This window comes from Miniopterus schreibersii (genome assembly GCF_964146895.1).
Source record: "Miniopterus schreibersii genome assembly, chromosome: 4".
Lineage (NCBI taxonomy): Eukaryota > Metazoa > Chordata > Mammalia > Chiroptera > Miniopteridae > Miniopterus > Miniopterus schreibersii.
Window position 1 is genome coordinate 67,274,404 of NC_138105.1, and position 18,494 is coordinate 67,292,897.

Consider the following 18,494-nt stretch of genomic DNA (forward strand, 5'->3'; position numbering starts at 1 on the left):
GGGGAGCTCTCTGTCTCTCCCCACTCCCCTGCCCTCTCTGGCTGTCTGTCTCCTCCTCCATCCCCCTTTCTTCTTGGCCCAAGGAGAGGTGCCTATGGGCCTGGTGCCATCCCTGCAATAGTCAAACACATGGTCTGAGCGCACTACCCCCAGGGCCATGATTTTTTATCTACCTGTCTCCGCTCTGGGCCTTGCAGCCAACACGACTCTTAATTAAAACATTATTTCTTCCCAGGCTCCCTCGCCTCTTCCCTGCGCCAGGTCAGCTTCTGGAGCGTGAACACCACACCCTGCACAGGCCCCGAGCCCCACACCCCCAACCAGCCTCCCTGTGGCCGCAGGTCAGAGATCCAACTGAGGCTCAGCATTTCTATCTGGGGGTCCTGTATCCAGAATTCCCACAACACACTGCTGGGATGCCCCCAAGATTACCAGCCATGACACAAGGCTCAGACTGAAAAGCAGGAGTCCAATAGTACGGAATCCAGAGTCCAGTGCCTGCAGGCTTGTTTGCAGTATTTGGGACCAACGGGGCAAAAATGTGTTTTATTGTCACAAAAATGAATGGGATGGAGGGAACAAAAGATTAGCCATGCCTCAGTGCTCTACCAGGCACAGAGGCCCCCAGATCTCTGCCTATTCCACCAAAATCCTTCAGATCCAATCAAGAAACCCCACGCATGAGGCAAGGGGACAAGGCATTAAGAGGAGGGCACCTCCGAGGGGGTGGGCACAGATGCAATGGGGGGGGGTATTTGGAAAATGACGCTGAAGAACTAGGAGAGAGCTGGGGTCCCCCTATCTCCACCTTTAGTCATTTGAGATTTCCTGAGCGACTGGCTATACCTCACAGCCAAGGCTGTTCACAGTAGAGGGGGCTTGTGGGGACCCAAAAGAGGATAAGGTGCTCACTGGCTGGGCAGGAGGGCACCTGAGAAGACTTCCTGGAGGAGGCTGGAATTCCAGGTGGGCTGGAGCCGCAGAGAGGAGCGTGAAAGGTGCCTTTGGCAGGGGGCACAGCTTGCGCAAAGTTGTGGTCAAGAGAATGTACAAGGTAAGAGAGGTGCCGCCTTGAGTTCCTCGCCTCTCTCCTCTGTGCTTCTCTTCATATACATCCCCTGGCTGCCCATGGGAGCCTCTCAAGGTGGCACAGTGGTTCCCGCTGCATGGACTCAGGGTCACAGTACAACCTGATTGGCTGGGCTGGGGAGACAAGGTCCTAGTTCAGTGTCAGGGAGTGGGGCTCCAGCAGGAGTGTCCAAGGCCGTGGGCATCAGCTGGTCAGGCCAATGTTTCACTGTCCACCCTAGGAGCCCAGAACCTGGAATAGCAGGAGGGGTGGGTAAAACAATCTCAATTCAGCCTTCAGGAGGGTGGAACACCAGCTGTCTGGCCAGGTTTCCCTCTTCCTTTTCCCTAATATCCCCTCCTGATGGATGTGGACAGCAACACCTGCAGTCATCTCCTCCTTCCCCGTGGGCCTGGTGCCCTCCAGGAGGGACAAGGGTGACCCTTTAGCCACAGGTAGCCAGCCATTCTTAGAGGGGGCTTGGCTATTTAAAGCCACCTGGTGGGAGTCACAGGAATTCAGGCAAAGAGTACAATGTAAGGACGGGGGGTAACAGAGCCCAGAGAGGCAAAGTCACTCACCCAAGGTCACACAGTCTGAGCAACATCATTCATGTTAGGGGCCATGCATGTTAGTCTAAAGGTAAGTGAGAAGGCAACGGTAGTGTCCTTGCCCAAGGGGTCAAAGGCACAGGGGATTGGAATCAGGGAGTGGGGTGGGGTGGTGACACTCAACAGAGGTGAGTCCCTTCTCCTCTCTGGGCCTCATTTTTCCCCATCCATGGTCCTCACAATATGTAAGGTCCCTGGAATGACTTACCTCCCGAAGTAGTCCTCCACCCCAGCCTGCTCCTTTAGCCAGCATCTTTGGTCCCCTCAGTCATGGCTCCACCTCCTCCAACCCAGACTACCTGAAGGAGGGGGACAGAAAGACACAGATTACAGCCCTCACCTCAGCATTCAAGGCCTCTCCTATCTGCTCAGTGTCCAGCTGATGAATCGTCCCACATCTGCTAGGACTTACCTCCAGGTTAGAGACCTTCTCCCCCACTTCCAGGCACCACTAGGGCTCTAGAAAAATGTCTAGAGCTGCCCTTTCCTCACCTCCAGACAATACATTCCACAAATATTTACTGAGCACCTACTATGTGCCAGGCACTGAACTGGGAGCACAGCGGTGAACAGGATGAACAATAATGCCCTCATAAAGTTTAGTCTGGTGGGGGAGATGGGGTGAAAAAATTAGAAAAATATAGACAAGTCAGGGGCTGATAAGTGTCAGAGAGAAAGATAAAAGCAGGGGTGGGGCCAAGCCAGTGTGGTTCAGTGGTTGAGTGTCAACTGGAGCATCAAGAGGTGGCCAGTTTGATTCCCAGTGAGGGCACATGCCCAGGCTGCTAGCTCAGTCCCCAGCGGGGGGTGTGCAGGAGGCAGCCCATCGATGTTTCTATCTCTCTATCCTCCCTTCCTCCCTCTAAAATCAATTATAAAAACATTTATTAAAGAAAAAAAAGCAGGGGTGGGGGTCGGATGTGATTTTAAACAGGGTAATCAAGGAAGACTGCACCGAGGTGACAGCTGAACAAAGGCCTGAAGGAGCTGAAGGAGGGAGGGAGGAAGGTGGAAAACATTCCAATCTGACATTAATCATGTTTATTTAGTTTCATATCTCTCTCCCCACTGAACTGACTATGGGCTCTGTAAGGGCAGGCTGGTCTGCGTCCCCACTGGGTTCCAGTGCCCAGCACATGGCCTGGCACACAGTAGGCACTCAATAAATACTTGTTGGATATTGAACGATGATTATGGTGTGTGGACGTCTGTGGGTTTTCCTGCTTCCAGACCTTATAGGAGAGGGTGCACTGCCAGCCCCAAACCCCCATCGATCACCATTCCACCATCTGCCTCTGCCCCTGAGATCCTCCCTCCTGAGAGCCTGGGGAGGCAGGCTCTCCCCCCAACACACCTCGAGTCTCCAGAGCCAGCATCTGAGGTTTCAAATATCACCCCAGGCAGACCAAACCTCTGTGGCCCGGCAAGCATGACCCCATACACTCCAGGGTTACACATATAGATCCAGTGTGCCCCCTGCCCAACACCTCCAAGGTGGCAGCAGGAGCTCTGGGACCAGCCCCTGCCCACCTCCCCCACCTCACTGCCCATATGGACAAGCAACAGCCTCCACCATCTCCCAGAGCTGCCCCCGGCCTCGGTGTGTGCTGTTCCCATGGCCCAGATGCCCTTCTCTACAGAACCGCCTGTGGGTCACCTTGGTCAGGACTCCAGATGGCCAGGTCAGAGTGTAAGCAGCAAGTGTCGGGATGGGAATGTGGGGTGGGCAGGTGCAGTGGGGGAGATGGATGAAGGGAGGACGAGAGACTCAGAAAGACAGAGACACAGAGAAAATAGAGACAGAAATGCACAGAGTGCCGTAGAGAGACACAGAGAGAAAAGAGCAGAGACAGAAATGGACAGAGCCAATAGAGAGACAGAAAGAATGATAGAAGTGAAATAAACAGGATAGCACCACTGAGAGAAGGAGAGAGGGGAGAGAAAGAGGGATCTTGAGACAGCCAGGGGAGGCCAGAGAGAGGCAGGCGGAGGGCGAGAAAAGAAGGAAGCAGCCAGGGGCACCCAGCCGCCCTCCCGGCGCCCTCCGTTCCTCTCCCGCAGCCGGTGCACACAGGGCAATGCCGCAGCCCGCGGAAGAGGGTTCCAGGGGGCAGGGAGCACCCCTAGTCCACCCTCCAGCCCATGTCCCACCCACCCGGACCCCAGACAGGCCCTCCTGTGCCCCGCCATCTCCCCCAGCCCTGGCTCCCCACCCCCAGCAGCCCCTCCTGCTCCTCGCCATCCTCTCCCAGCCTTGACCCCCTCTGTACCCAGGCCCCCAGCCAGGCCCTCCCAAGCCGCGCCACCCCGCCTCCCGGGGCCCTGGCCCGGCCACCTGGGGTCGCTGACGAGCAGCAGCACGGAGCCGTCCTGCAGGCGCACGTCGCGCACCGTCTGGTGGTCGTCCAGCCGCCGCGCGTTGTAGTAGAAGGTGCGCTTCCAGGAGCTCACGCCCTGGCCCACCAGCTGGGCGCGCAGGTCGCTGAGCGTGTCGCGGGGCCTCACGGTGAGCGGCAGCAGCAGCGCCTCGTCCGCCAGATGCACCTTGATGTGGTAGCGCTTCCAGCGCGACAGGCCCCGCCGCAGCCCCTCCATGGCGCCCGCCGGGCGCTCCCCACGCGTCCGGCCCCGGCCCCTCGTGCCCCGCGCACCCGCCCGACAGGCCTAGCAGCCCGCCCCCGCCGCGCCCCGCCCGCCCGGCCACGCCCGGTGAGCTTCAGGGAGGTCCTGCGAGGGCGGGGCGCGGAGAGGCAGGCCCAGGGCCCCTCGCCCCCACCCGCGGACACCCCTCCCTTTATGCACAGAGGCATTTAGTGCGTACTAGAAGTGCCCGGGATACCTGCGAACAAAACCCACAAGGAGACACATGAGGATAAATACTTAAACACACAATGCATCCTATCGTGGGAAATGCTAGGGAGAGAAAAAGGAGGAAGAGAAGAGAGATTGGTGGTTCTCTTAGACCAAGATCCAGGTCAAGAGAGATCTCTCTGAGGAGGTGGCATCTGAATTGAATTCTGAAGGTGAGAAGCAGTGAGTCAGCCATGCAAAGGGTCAAGAGTATTGCAGACTGAAGCCGGAACAGCCAGTGCAAAGGTCCTGGGGCAGGATCATGCCTGGTGGTTGGAGGACATGGTGGCTGGAGCTGAGTGAGCAAGGGGGAAAGGAGGAGGGGGTGAGGTCAGGGAGGTGATGAGGGACAGATCACACAAGGCTATGTGGGCCTCCAGGAGGACTTGGGCTTTTACCAGGAGGGAGGCAGGAACCCTGGAGGGCTGTAGGTAGAGGGAGGTAAGTGATTGAGATTTATATTCATCACTTACTCATTTATTCCCTTATTTCCTTCAAGACACATTCAACAAGCATCTACTCTGTGTTGGCTGGGCTGGGCAATGCTGGGCACCAGAGAAATCACAACCTAAGGCCCTGCCCTGAAGAGTCTCCCAATTGAGGGTAGAGGACACAGAGCTGGACACAAACACTCCCAGCCTTATGAGGTCAGGGCTTGAGTAGAAGGAGAGGCCCCAACTGGGAAAGGCCAGTATGTGGGGATGGCTTCCCAGATGGGTAGGCATTGGAGCTAGGGCTTTGGCAGATGAATAGGAGTTCAACATTCCCACCAAGGAGACACCTGCCCACGATCACCAACTATATAGTTCAGTGTGTGCCCAGTGAGGCAAAAGCAGGAGTTAAGGCTTGTGGTCAGTGGCAGCCATGGGAGGCTGGTGAGCAGGGGCTCATCCACCCCCAATTCCATGTGCCCCCCTTGCAACCCCTTTTCCCCTTTCTCAGGCCTCTCTAGCCCCTCCAGTCATACTTATCCAAGCACCCTCTTCTCGAAAGCCTTCCCTGATCGCTGCCTGCCCCGCCAGGACAGGACTGACCAGTTCTGGATATCCAGGATACTGGCTTGACCTCCATGATTCAGTCTATACTTAGAAGCCAGTTAAGATGAAGCCCACTGGGAACTCCTCCTCTAGCAGTGGCCGGAGGGATGTGGGGAGAGAGGCCGAGGCCAGAGCAGGGCAGTGAAGAGTATGGGGTCTAACCCCAGCCTTGACCCTTGAAAGTTCCTTAGGAAGAAACTTAACGACCCTGGGCCTCCATGTTCCCGTCTATCCAGTGGGGTTGTTATGAGGATGAAATGACTGAGGGTAGAGCGCTCAGAAATGTTCCTGAAGCACAGTCACTCACTAGTTGGCTATGTGAGAGGATATTCAGAAAGAAGAGCAATTTGGCTCTGGCTGGTTAGTTCAGTTGGTTAGAGCACCATCCCAATATGCCAAGGTTGTGGATTCAATCCCAGGTCAGGGCACATACAAGAAACAGCCAATGAATGCAGAAGAAAGTGAAACAACAAAGTGATGTTTCTCTCTCTCTCTCTCTAAAATCAAAAATGTTTTTTTTTTCAAGTACACCCCGGCCAGTGTTGCTCAGTGGTTGAGCCGCTGACCTATGAACCAGGCGGTCATGGTTCAATTCCCAGGCAGGGCACATGCCAGGTTTGTAGGCTCAATCTCTAGTGTGTGTGTGTGTTGGGGGGGGGGGGCCGCAGGAGGCAGCTAGTTGATTGATGTCTCTCTCTCACCATTGATGTTTCTCTCTCTCCCTCTCCCTTCCTCTCTCTGAAATCAATAATAATATATCTTTTAAAAAGTACAATTTGACTCTCTAAGAAAACAAAAACAAAGTCAGCAAGTAGGAAAAGCACCTACTCAGTGACAGATGGTCTTCTAGGTACTTGATTTAAAAAATAGAATATATCCTGCACAGCCAGTGTGGTTCGATTCCTGGTCAGGGCACATGCCTGGGTTGCAGACTCGAACCCCAGTAGGGGGCATGGAGGCAGCTGATCAATGACTCTCTCTCATCTTTGATATTTCTATCTCTCTCTCCCTCTCCCTTCCTCTCTCCAAAATCAATAAAAACATATTTTTAAAAAATAAAATAAAACCATATTTTAAAAAATAGAATATGTTCCTTAATTCTCACATGACACTATTATCTCCCATTTTACAGACAAGTAAACTGAGGCACAGAAAGTATAAATGACTTCCTTGACAATACACAGTGAAAAATGGCAGAGCCAGGATTTGAATCCTAGCCACTTGGCTTCAGCACTCACATTATTGTCCACTGACTATGCAGCTTCTTTCACAATCATGAGATTTCAGATGGAGATTTTGAAGGTGTCTAAAAGCAAATTCCACATGGATTTCCCCTCCCAGGAGAGAGAGAGAGACAGAGAGAGAGAGAGGGAGGCTATAAAACTACTAGAAGAAAACATGGGAATTAAAAGTAATAATCATAGTTTGTTAAAGCATGACATTAAACCCTAAAGTCTTTAATTAAAAGATTAATAACTGACTACATACAAATATAAAATTCTTGTACACATACACACACACATAAATACTAGACAGTCAATAGACAAAGTCAGGGAAACTTTTCCAAGACTGAAAGACAAAAGGCTGATTTCCTTAATATGTAAAAAGCTTCCAAAAATCAATAATAACCAACAGGTCAATAGAAAAAGGCAAAAGACATGAACAGTTTTTGAAAAGGAAATACAAGTGTCTTCTAAACACATGAGAGGAAGTCATTTTCACTCATGGTAAAACTAGATATAAAACTACCTTGAAATATCTTTTTAAAGTGAAATCTATCAGGTTTCATTTCATCAGTAGGGAAGATGGAAAAGTTTGATAATTCACCATGTCACTGGGGTTTTGGGAAAAGAGCCATCTCATACCTTGGGGTTTGGAGTGTGAAATGGAGTAATCTCTCTGATAATAGCTGTTGAAACAATAAACTAACTATATCCCTCTGGGAATCTACCCAGGTGCCCAAGGACAGATTATAGCACAATGCACGTGCTGAGCAATTTACAGCAAACCATGGCTAGCTCATGGAACAAAGGAGGAAAACTGAGGCACATAGAGGGAAGTGGTAGAGGGTGTGTATTCTCTCCACACCCCCAAGGTGAGAGGGTTGGCTCTACCTGTAGAACCAGGTCACCACGGCCCCAGCCACCTTCCTTATCAGGCTAAGCTCCAGGCCTCATGTGTCATACCTGTTGGTGTCTAGAACAGATCAGAGCAAGGCCCAGGGACACTTGGCTTTAACATATGGAGGCCAAGCCGGCCACACTGAGCCCTGTGAGTGTTGGGTGCCAGTTCCAATTAATTCTGACTTTCTCATTAGGCTGTTAGGAAAAGCCAGGTGGCTGTGGGCAGCAGGCCCTCTGCCTGGGCTGCTGGATTAAAGGAATCATGGTTTCCGCCTGGAGACACTATTATCTGTCATGGGCAATTATGAAGGGCTAGGCCGACAGGGACAAGCTGGAGAATCCCTGAGTTCTGGAACCTGGGAGGCGCAGAACTGGAAGATCACTGAAATTGCAGACTCCCAGCATCTTGGAAGGCCTGGTGTTCTAGACCCTCAGAATATTCACCCCTTCTCATGAACATTCTAGAAACCAGGGCTCACTAGCATGAGGGTCAGGGTTCCGAGTGGCAGTCAACACATGTCACTTCTGGCTGTCTTAGGGGGCAAAGGAACGTTGGGGAAGGTTCTGAGGGAGTTCAGAGAATCAGTGGAGAGTGAGAAAAACAGGTTTTAAAAATGGGCCAGAGGGTGCGGGGTGGAGGGGGGCAATGGAGGAAAAGGGGGGGAGGGCATTTGTAATACTTTCAACCATAAAGATAAATTTTAAAAAAAGATAAAAAGTATAAAAAAGAAAAATGGACCAGAATGAAGCAGAAGGGATACATGTGGGTGGGCCTGGGTCCTCCAATACTACAGGCAGATAGGAAGGGAGGGTGGGTGCTGTGTCATTTTGCCCCTACGGGTGGCATATCCACTGAACTTGGACAAATTCTGGAATCACAGGTGCTTAGCCTCATGTGACACACAAAAGAAGTTTTTTTATTAGACTTATTCCCTTGGGCCAGAGGTCTCTCAAACTGTAAGCCAGAGCCCACACAATTTTTTTTAAAGAATTGATAAATGAGTGTTTCCATATAAGAAACTGGACTTCTTTTGGGCCCCCAATCCAAGTGGCAACCATGGGTCCTCTGTGGACATGAATTCCCTAGTCCCTACCTGGTCCGATGCACTCCCCGAGCCCTGAAGAGTTTGCCTTCCCTGGATTAGTAATAGTACTAACTTTGTATCCTCATTTTGATCAAGAAAGTGGTCCCAAGGCAGCTGTTTGCCCATGCCCTCCAGCCCCCCACAGAGGCTAAAAAGGTTTTGGAAAAAGCACATGGATGTACCTCTATGCTTTACAATCAGTTGTTCCATTGGGTCCCTGTCACCAACCCTATGAGATCCATACTTCTGTTCTCCCATTTCTCAGAAGAGAAAACTGAGGCTTCCCCAAAGCCACACAGGAAGGTAGAGCAGAGCCCCTGGAACACGGCAGGAATCAGTTAGCAGGAGAGCTCAGGTACTTCTACCTGGTGTGGTACCAAAGAGAATGTGGTGTGGAGAGGGTGGCTTTGAGAAGGGCATGGGGAGGAGTTTGGATTTTCGTCTAAGGGCAATGAGGAGCTATGGGAAGGTTTGAAATAAGGGAGTGGCGTGATCTAATTTATATGTTAGAAAGGTCCCTGACAGTGTGGAACCTATTTTAGAAGATGAATACATTAATCCTTAGCTAAGAAAGGCCTTGTCTTAGGTCAGAGTGCTCTCTTCATAGCTACTACGTCTTGGGTGTATATGTCCCACTCGAGGGAAATTTCATAAGAAATTCATTGCTAGGATACCTGGAAAATGAGGGTTCATGTTGGCCCCTGTTGTTAAATTATGTTATTCCATTCTAGTTCTATTAGAAACAAAGGCTATTTGCTAGCAACATGTTCAAAAGTGGCATCCTTCATATATAAAGAGTTGTTAGAGATAGAGACATGCAAATAACATGGATGCCACTTTGAGCACACAAAAAACACAGGTGGGAAATCACAAAATAAAGACTCAATGAAAAAGTGCTTAACCATCCTAGGATTCTCCCCCACTCTAATATTCAACGAAGTTATCTGATATTAAATTCTGTGAGGGCACAAAGCAATGGGCACTCAAATCTCTTACTGGAATAAGTTAGTACCGTTTTTCTGGAAGGTAAAATGGCAAAGGGTATTGAAAGCCTTTGATGGATAATAACTAATTATAATGACTCACCTTTGTCAAGTGACAAATCAATTTCATTTATTATGTTTTGTTCCCACTAGGGCAGAAGCTCCCCGAAGGCAGGAATTGTCTGTTTTGTTCACTGCTGAGTCCTTGATGCCTAGAACAGTACCTAGCTCTGATTTACATACCCAGGATGATCTCATCTACTCATTTTTCTGTACACTGACTTTGAGAACCACTGAGCTAGACCAAAAGGGAAGTTTCTGTGCAGACATCTGAGTATCCACCTCATTAGGTCTTTAAGACAACCCTCATATCCTGAGCAGTGAGTGGAGGATTCTCAGGACTCCCACTGACCCATGGGTTAATGGATGTGCCTGTAGTTATAAGGATTAAATGAGATGATTTCTGGCTCTTACTGAGTCCCTAGGCTGTGCAGGCAGTGTTTGAAGAGCTTTATAAAACTCAACTCACTTAATCACTTAACAGCAAAGTTATGAGGTAGATGCCAATATCAGGTCCATTTTACAGATGAGGAAACTGAGTCTACAGCATAAAAGTAGCCCCCTACCTAGGGCCTGGCACACAGTAGGTGCTTTAGTAGAACCTAAATCTTGCTCACTTGCTCAGTCAGCTCCATGAATACTTCCTGTCTCCCCAGGAAGTACTTCCTTGCACACTGTGGGCACCAGTAAGTGCTCCCTAAGTGTTTCGGTTTCTGAAATCTTTGGGTGACTCAACACAGTGCTGCCGGGGAAGGTGAATGGAGAAGGTAGTGGCAGGTTTCGGTGGGTATTGAGACACGAGACACATACAATTACCTCTCCTCCCCAGACACGTACAAGGACACATGTGAACATACACTCGGAGACAAATGCAGACACACCCACTTCAAAACAAGCACACAAAGACCAACTCAAACACAGCCCAAAACAAGCACAGATATGCACATGAGACACGCACACACAGCCCAGGAGTTCAGCCTGGGGTGGCCAGGTTAGGGAGGCTCCCCCTGTTCCAGTCTCCACCTCCATCCCTCCTCCGTGGGGCCCAGGGCCTCCTGCAAAGGCAGTGTGTCTGGTGTGTCAGACTTGGGCCCCAGGAGGGGCCGGGCTGGGATGGCTGTGGCACAGAGCATAGCTATCGGGCGCCACCTGGCGGGCACAGGGGACAGGGGCATGACAGCTCAGAGGCATTAACATCTCTCTGTGGGTCTCTGGGTCCCTCTGCGTCCATCTGTGACTGCTTTTGTCTCTATTTGTGTCTGTGTCTCTGTTTCTCTGTGTCTCAGTCTCTTCTCCTTTTCCTTTGTGTCCATCTCTTTTTCTGCAGCTCTGTCTCTTCCTCTATGGATCTCCATCTCTCTTTTTCTTTCTCCCCCCATGCCTCTTCCCCACCACTGGAGCCTAAGGCCTCTTCAATAACTGAGCCAGGTACCTCCAATCACCCCTTCCTGTGCACCCCCAATTAGCCGCATCCTCTGTGCCCTGTCCCCCAGTGGTATCATCCTGGCACTTCCTGCCGCTCAAAGACTGTTGCTGTGACTCAGCCCAGGTGGGGCGTGATGACCAACCCCATCAGCTTTGCCTGCCAGCCACACCTACTTCCTATGTTCTGGTCTTTGGGGAGGGGACCTCATGCCTGGAGGAGCACATGGTCCTTCTGCTTTGCCTTTGTCCAAATAGAGGATGCAGCTAATAAGAGGGGTGCACAAGTATGGGTAATTGGAGGCCCCTGGCTCAGTTATTGAAGAAGCCCATGAGCCCACCCTGGTTTACCCCTTCCCCAGAGCTGGCTGCTGCTGGCTCCCTGAAAGTGGCAAGTGCTGGTTGCATGGGGGTGGGGGATGTGGGGACAGTGAGGATTTGAACCCCCAAGCAAGGAAGAAGAGAGAGAAAGAGAAAGCAGAGAGAGAGGGTCACCCTTGAATCTTGCTAGGAGGGCAGAGATCTCCTCTGAATTAAAAACCCAACATGCCTGCTAGCTGATAACCTGATCCCTGACCGCCCAGATTTTGGAGGCCACTCTGTCTGATTCCATGTCTCTCCTGCTCTTGCTTGCTCAGTCCTTTTGAGGTGCTACACCCTTTCCTTCTTGGGGCTAATGTACATTCTGTTCCCTTTCCCAGAAATGCCCTTCCAGTCACCTCCTCCAGGAAGCCAGCCTTACTCCACCCCCTCCTTGAAATCATCCCTTGAGCTCCAGAGAGCAGGCCTGTCTTTGTTATGGTTATGGCTGTGCCCCTGGCACAAGAAGTATTAGCTAAATGAATGAGCTAGAAAAGGCTCAGAGGCATGTTCTTGACCCCAGATCTTTGATCTTGCCTTGCTGGGGGGTTGGAGAGAGCTTGGCAAAGTGGGCGTTTTCCCTCTCTGTGCCCTGTTTTTCTAGGGACGGGGGTGAAGAGACATTTTCTGGCTGCTTGTGAAATCTACCCTGCTGGGTCTCATTTCAACTGTCTGTAAATATTTGGACCACCATGGCCGACAGCATCTATGCAGGAGAAGCTTCAGTGCCTTTTATGAGCCTCCCCGTGGGGCCTAACTCGAGGTTTCTATGGCTGGGTATGTGGGGCACCCAGGCAGCTTCACAGCGGGTTGGCACAGAGTAGGTAAGACTATAGAACTGGAAGAGGCAAGAGGCCATCAGCAGCTCCCAGCGCTTAACCCCGCAGTGTGCAGTGTGCAGACCAAACCCAGACCTCTGGTTTTAAAAATGGCTAACGCAACATCACAGATTACAGCCACATTGACACGGATGCTGAATGGACCCCTTTCCCATATCCAAAGGCCACACTTAATCCTTAGAGGAAGGGCTTTCTGGCAATTAGGCAGAAGGCCTAATTTAGACCCGATTCTTCTAGAATTAACAGGAAATACCACCATTTGCTAAGCACCTACTACATGCAGATATTGTGTAAAGTACTTTAAATGCATCATCTTCTCACATCCTTGGAATCACCCTGACCATTTAACAAGAAAATTCAGAAGGGTTCAAGTGGTGAAGGGCAGAGCTAGGATTGGAACTCTCTAGCCTACCTTGGTCTCAAGTCATCCAACCCTCATGGAGGCCTCCCCCAATTGGCCACCGTCAGGATCCCAGGAGTGGCTGGAGGTACGGCCTGAATTAAATCAGCAGGTCTGAGCTGGGCCCGAGAACCCCAGGCTTTTTTTTTTTTTTTAAATATCTTTATTGATTTCAGAGAGAGGAAGGGAGAGAGAGAGTTAGAAACATCAATGATGGCCCGGACAGCATGGTTCAGCGGTTGAACATTGACCTATGATTCAGGAGATGGCAGTTCGGTCTCCCGGTCAGGGCACATGCCTGGGTTGCCAGCTTGATCCCCAGTAGGGGGTGTGCAGGAGGTAGCCAATCAATGACTCATCATTGGTGTTTCTCTCTCTCTCCCTTCTTTTCTCTGAAATCAATAAAAATATTAAAAAACAAAACAAAAAAACATCAGTGATGACAGAGTCATCATGGGTCAGCTGACTCCTGCATGCCCCCGACGGGACTGTGCCCTGACTGGGAACCCAATTGTGATCTCCTGGATCTCCTGGATCCTAGGTCGATGCTCAACCACTGAGCCATGCCTGGAAGGGCCAGACCTGCTTTTTTTAAGAAGCACTTCCTTCAACCTTCAGGTAACTCTCGCTAGATGTATTTCTCAGTCCTTTCTCAGTAATGGCAACCTTACTACTGCGCGTGTCCAAACACGCTTGTAGTGCTCCCTCTGAATCTCAGCAGATAGTCCGACACCTGGTAGTTTACTGAAGACACCAGAAGACACTGGATCCGGCGGCCCCATCACACTTTAAACTAGAGTGTTTTCTACCGGGCCTCAAAAGAGCCAACAGGCCATACAAGAGGTGAAGCAATCCAAAAACCTGAAAATACAGGATTATTTTGTATATTATTTCTCTTCTTCATAAATTCAGTAAGCACTTATTCTGTTTACTACATTCCAGGCCTATTGGCCAGGTCTTTACTTCCCTAGTTTTTGATTCTTTGACACCTGGGCCTCATCTTGGACTGTGTGACCAAGGTACAGTCTTATTTCATGGTAGAGACCCTACCCCTCAACCAGTCAAAAGGGACCCCATCCCCACTAACCAATGACTTTGTGGCTGTGTTTTTAAAACATCAAAAGCCCTTTTTATAACGTTGCATTTGACATTTTTTGACTAAAAGTAACACATGCAGTGTAAGCCTGGCAATCATTGTGCAGGCGTGGGAATTCCTACCAAGTGAGAAAATTTAAACCAGGAGCTGTTTTGAAATGTAATGAAATCTTTATGAATACAAAATTTAGCAGTTGATGAAGCTGACACATTTTTGTAGATGGGAAGACATTTGATAAGGTATTAATTCTGATTTTGCACTTTTCTTTTTCTATTTGTGGAGCCAATAAATTCAGGTCTCCTGTAAAAACATGAGCACCCTCGGCTCCATTCCTGCAGGGCCTCTCAACATTTAAGCACTTACTGTGTGCCAGGAGCAATTCTGAGCTTTATAAATATATATTTCTTAATCCTCACCTCAGGATTATTGACTTTTAGAGAGAAGGGAGAAACATCGACGTAAAAGAGAAACATTGGTCGGTTGCCTCCCGTATGCACCCTGACCAGGGATCAAACCTGGTATGTACTGACGAGGAATCGAACACACAATCTTTTGGTGTATGGGATGACACTCCAACCAACTGAGCCACTCGGCCAGGGCTATATTAACTAATTTAATTGTAGCAAAGGCCTCTATGGTAAATACTATCATTATTCCCTGCTTCCAGTTAAGGAAGCCAAAGTAGAGAAAAACTAGTAACTCCCCGTGGGCAGACAGATGGGTTGATTCCAAGCTGTCTGGTTCTTGAGCCTGCCCTCCCAGCTTATATCCCAGTGGTTCTCAATCCTGATATCTAACAGACCCTCTACCTTAAAATTATTTTCAAATTGTGATCAAATACACATAAAATGTAACCACTTTTAAGTGTATATATAGCTCAGTGGCATTAAGTACATTCACATTTTTGTGCAACTCTCCCTACCATCCATCTCCAGAACTTTCTCATTTTCCCCAACTGAAACTCTGTTCCCATTAAACACTCACTCCCCAACCCCCTGCCCCAGCCCCTGGCTCCTATCATCTATAGATCTGACTCTATAGATCTGACTCCTCTAGGGACCTCCTGTGAGTGCAATCACACAGTATTTGTCCTTTTGTAACTGGATTATTTCACTGAGCACACAGTCCTCAAAGTTCATACAAGTTGTAGCAGGTATCAGCAATTCCTTCTTTTTTAAGGTTGAATAGTATTCTATTGTCTGGATAAACATACTGCCCCATTAGGATGGCTACTGTAAAACAAACAAAAACAAAATAACAAGTGTTGGCAAGGATGTGGAGAAATTAGAATGCTTGCACATGGCTGGTGGAATGAAACATGGTGTAGTCACTGTGGGAAACAGTCCTGGCGGTGCCTCAAAAGTTAAACACAGTCTGGCCCAGCAATTCCATTCCTAGGTATCCACCCAGGAGAATGGCAAACATATATACTTGTCTTCATGGCAGCACTATTCACAGAAGCCAAAAGGTGGAAGCAAAACCTGAGTGTCCATTTGCAGCCCCTTTTATACAGATATTTTGTTCCACCTCCCTTTTCTCTCCTGAAATAAAAATCAGAGCAAATATAACCTAACTACACACAACTTAAAAAAAGAACAATCCAGCCGAGATGTCTTATCAGATACAGACAGAAGAAATGAAAAGAATGTCCGATACTGCCTAACCTGCCTGCATGAGAGCACAACAGTGAGGACCTACTTATTCAGACAGTGCCAGTCAGACAGAATCGGCAGGGAGGCACTGAGACCCCAGCAGCTCTGCTCACAGAAATGGTGAACAACTCTTAAGAAGGTTCTGTACCAAACGACAGGCAATTCTCTCAATTTACCTAGAAGTTGCATCCCTGAAAAGATCGGTATGTATGAAAACTGTGAAGAGTACTATTAGAGGGTGAACCGTGCCCCCCCCCATTCATATGTTAAAGTCCTGGCCCCTAGGACCTCAGAATGTGACCCCATTTGGAGACAAGACTTTTACACAGGTAACATGAGGTCACTAGGGTGACCTTAATCCAGTGTGACTGTGTCCTTATAAAAAGGGAACATTTGGATGCAGACACACAGGGAGGCTGGGCGAAGGGGCAGAGATGGGGTAATGCTGCACAAGCCAAGAACACCAAAGACTGCCAGTGACCACCACAAGCAAGGAGAGAGACCTACAACAGATTCTCCCTCACGGCCACAGAAGGAACCAGCCCTGCCAACACCTTGATCTTGAACTTCGAGCCTCCACAACTAGGAGAGAATAAATTTGTTTCAAACCAGTTTGCAGTACTGTGTTATGGCAGCCCTAGAAAACTAATGTACTTTGTGTCTCTATATAAAACAGAGCTGGGCCCTGGCTGGCATTTCTCAGTGGTTAGAGCATCAGCTCGTGCAACGAAGGGCTGGTCAAAGGCATGTATCTGGGTTGCAGGTTCAGGAGGCAACCAATCGATGTCTCTCTTTCACGTCAATGTTTCTCTACTCTGCCTGCCAGAGAGTAGTTGCTCCATTGCATATACATGACAACAGCTAAAAACTGGTCTCACCCACTACCCCAGGCTGAGTGTGGCTTTTCATGCCCCAAATGGAAAGCCCAGACCCCAATTTCTAGACTACAGTTTGAAGACAGACAGACCTCAGTGCAAGACACAACATGCCATGCTGCCCCCCCATGCACAACATGGAGCTGATGTCCTGTCAACCTGTCATTGGAAAATGACCCTACAAACCCCTGCAGTGGGGGAAGCTCACGAAGTGTTTATTTGCAGCAATTCAAACACACAGAATACAGAGGGCCAGCACTGACCTGACTTTAACGCTGAGGAGGATTTTCAGATTGCTCTTTTAAAACTAAACAGCCCAGCAGGAACACAGGGTACTCAGGGAGGATTGGCAATTGTTTGGGGGCCTGTGGGGTGGCTGTCCTAGTTACCAAGGGGAGGGAACTGAAGTTCCCAGCAGGCAGCACAGTAGATTAACTCTTAACACACTGGACCAGGGCCAGGAATGGTGGGTGGGAAGCGAGCCCTCCTGCCCCAGCCTTGCAGCCACCAGACCTCCCACTCATGAGGTGACAGATTTGGCTTTTTACTGCCCCAACACGCCACAGTCACCCACTCCTGTTGGCAGTTCTGCTTGTGCAACTGCTCTTCTCCCAGACGAAGAGAAGCACCTCACTGTGATGTCACCCTGGAGAGGCCTGATTGGGGGCTTGTGACACGGAATCTCTGGCCAGCCAGGTACCTTGTTCAGTAGTAGTCTTTAATGAAGAAAACTGGAATTACTTCTATCACAAATGAGCCCATGCCAAGCATGGGTTTCCCTTTTAGAAATGCCAGTGTGCTCTGTGGGGCTGAGGGCAGCTACTAAGCACTACGGGGCCCACCACACATGCCCATCCCTTAGCCAAGCCCTCAAACTTCACACCATCACTGGACACTGCCCCAGGCACTCTGGCACAAAGGGTGAAGTGACTGGTGAGAGGCTCCACAATGCACACTCCCCTCCCCTCAATAAAGAATTCTGAATTGCTCGGCCGGCATGGCTCAGTGGATGAGCATCGACCCATGATCCAGGAGATCTCAGTTTGATTACTTGTCAGGGCACATGCCCGGTTGTGGGCTTGATCCCCAGTATGGGGCATGCAGGAAGCAGTCGATCAGTGATTCTCTCATCATTGATGTTTCTATCTCTCTCTTCCTCTCCCGTCCTCTCTGAAATCAATGAAAACATATTAAAAAAAAATAATTCTAAATTCCCATCCCAGCTCTGCCACCTATAAGCTCTAAGACCTCAGGCACATGATCTAACCCCTGCACATGGCTCCTTATCTCTCAGATCGGGAGATGATGCCCTTCATTGACAGTTGGGAGAATTCAAGTATGATGAGCTGGCAGTCGTCACCCAGTGAGCAATGGTGCTGCTATAGGTCGGTACTATTCTCTGCTCTGTAATCAACACAACACACATACACACACCGGAGTGTGAATCGTAAACTTTTATTAATGGAAAATGGAATGCCTTGTTACAGAAACCTTGTCTCAAAAATGGCAGAACAAGAACACGCTTATTTTAAAAAAACAACAGTGAGTTCACATATTACCGAGCTACAACATGATGGCAGGATTTGTTTTTGTTTCTTAAAAGATTCCACGAGTTCAAGGTAACTGGCTAAGAGATTCAACAGTGCGTTTGCCTACCTGAACACGCAGAGGGAGTGGGGTTTAGTAGCGGCGAGTGAAGTGGGGGTATGGGTGGGGGTGAGGGTGTGGGACTCTGCTGCCCCGGTCCTGGCCGGCCAGTCCTCCACCTTCCAGTCCTCCACCAGGCACCACGTGGCCCTGGGAATGCCCACCTTGTGCAAAGCCGCCTCGCCTAGGAACAAAGGCATACGTTTGTCCTCTTGAAGTGCTTTACACTTTCACCACAACGTGGTGCGGTACACAGCTCTGCAGCCTTTCGAGCCCGCGTGGCTTTTTCCAGGTGAGAAACATCCTAATCACAGATCACATTCTGGGTCACTGGAAAGTATTACTTCTCTTAGTTGCCAAGAGCTGCTTTTGGGGTTTGTTTTTA

At 49.6% G+C, this 18,494-nt stretch overlaps 2 protein-coding genes across 2 annotated transcripts in view; both read right to left on the bottom strand.

The window, feature by feature from the left end:
• Window positions 1-477: 477 nt before the first annotated feature.
• Window positions 478-4,304, bottom strand: TINCR (TINCR ubiquitin domain containing). Its single transcript, XM_081134780.1, has 3 exons — window positions 4,016-4,304; window positions 1,889-1,979; window positions 478-1,321 (listed from the first exon to the last, which is right to left on the bottom strand). Exons 1-2 carry the CDS (start codon window positions 4,273-4,275, stop codon window positions 1,976-1,978), a joined length of 264 nt encoding a protein of 87 aa, XP_080990906.1. The 5' UTR covers window positions 4,276-4,304; the 3' UTR covers window positions 478-1,321; window positions 1,889-1,975.
• Window positions 4,305-17,901: 13,597 nt separating this feature from the next.
• SAFB2 (scaffold attachment factor B2) overlaps window positions 17,902-18,494 on the bottom strand; it is a 34,325-nt gene continuing 33,732 nt past the window's right edge. The window contains exon 21 of the mRNA XM_081134200.1: window positions 17,902-18,293. Coding sequence (XP_080990326.1) covers window positions 18,143-18,293 — 151 coding nt within the window. The 3' untranslated portion in view covers window positions 17,902-18,142. The remainder of the gene's footprint in view (window positions 18,294-18,494) is intronic.

Excerpts from the sequence above, each read along its gene's own strand:
- TINCR (XM_081134780.1), bottom strand. The coding sequence starts at position 4,275 with ATGGAGGGGCTGCGGCGGGGCCTGTCGCGCTGGAAGCGCTACCACATC.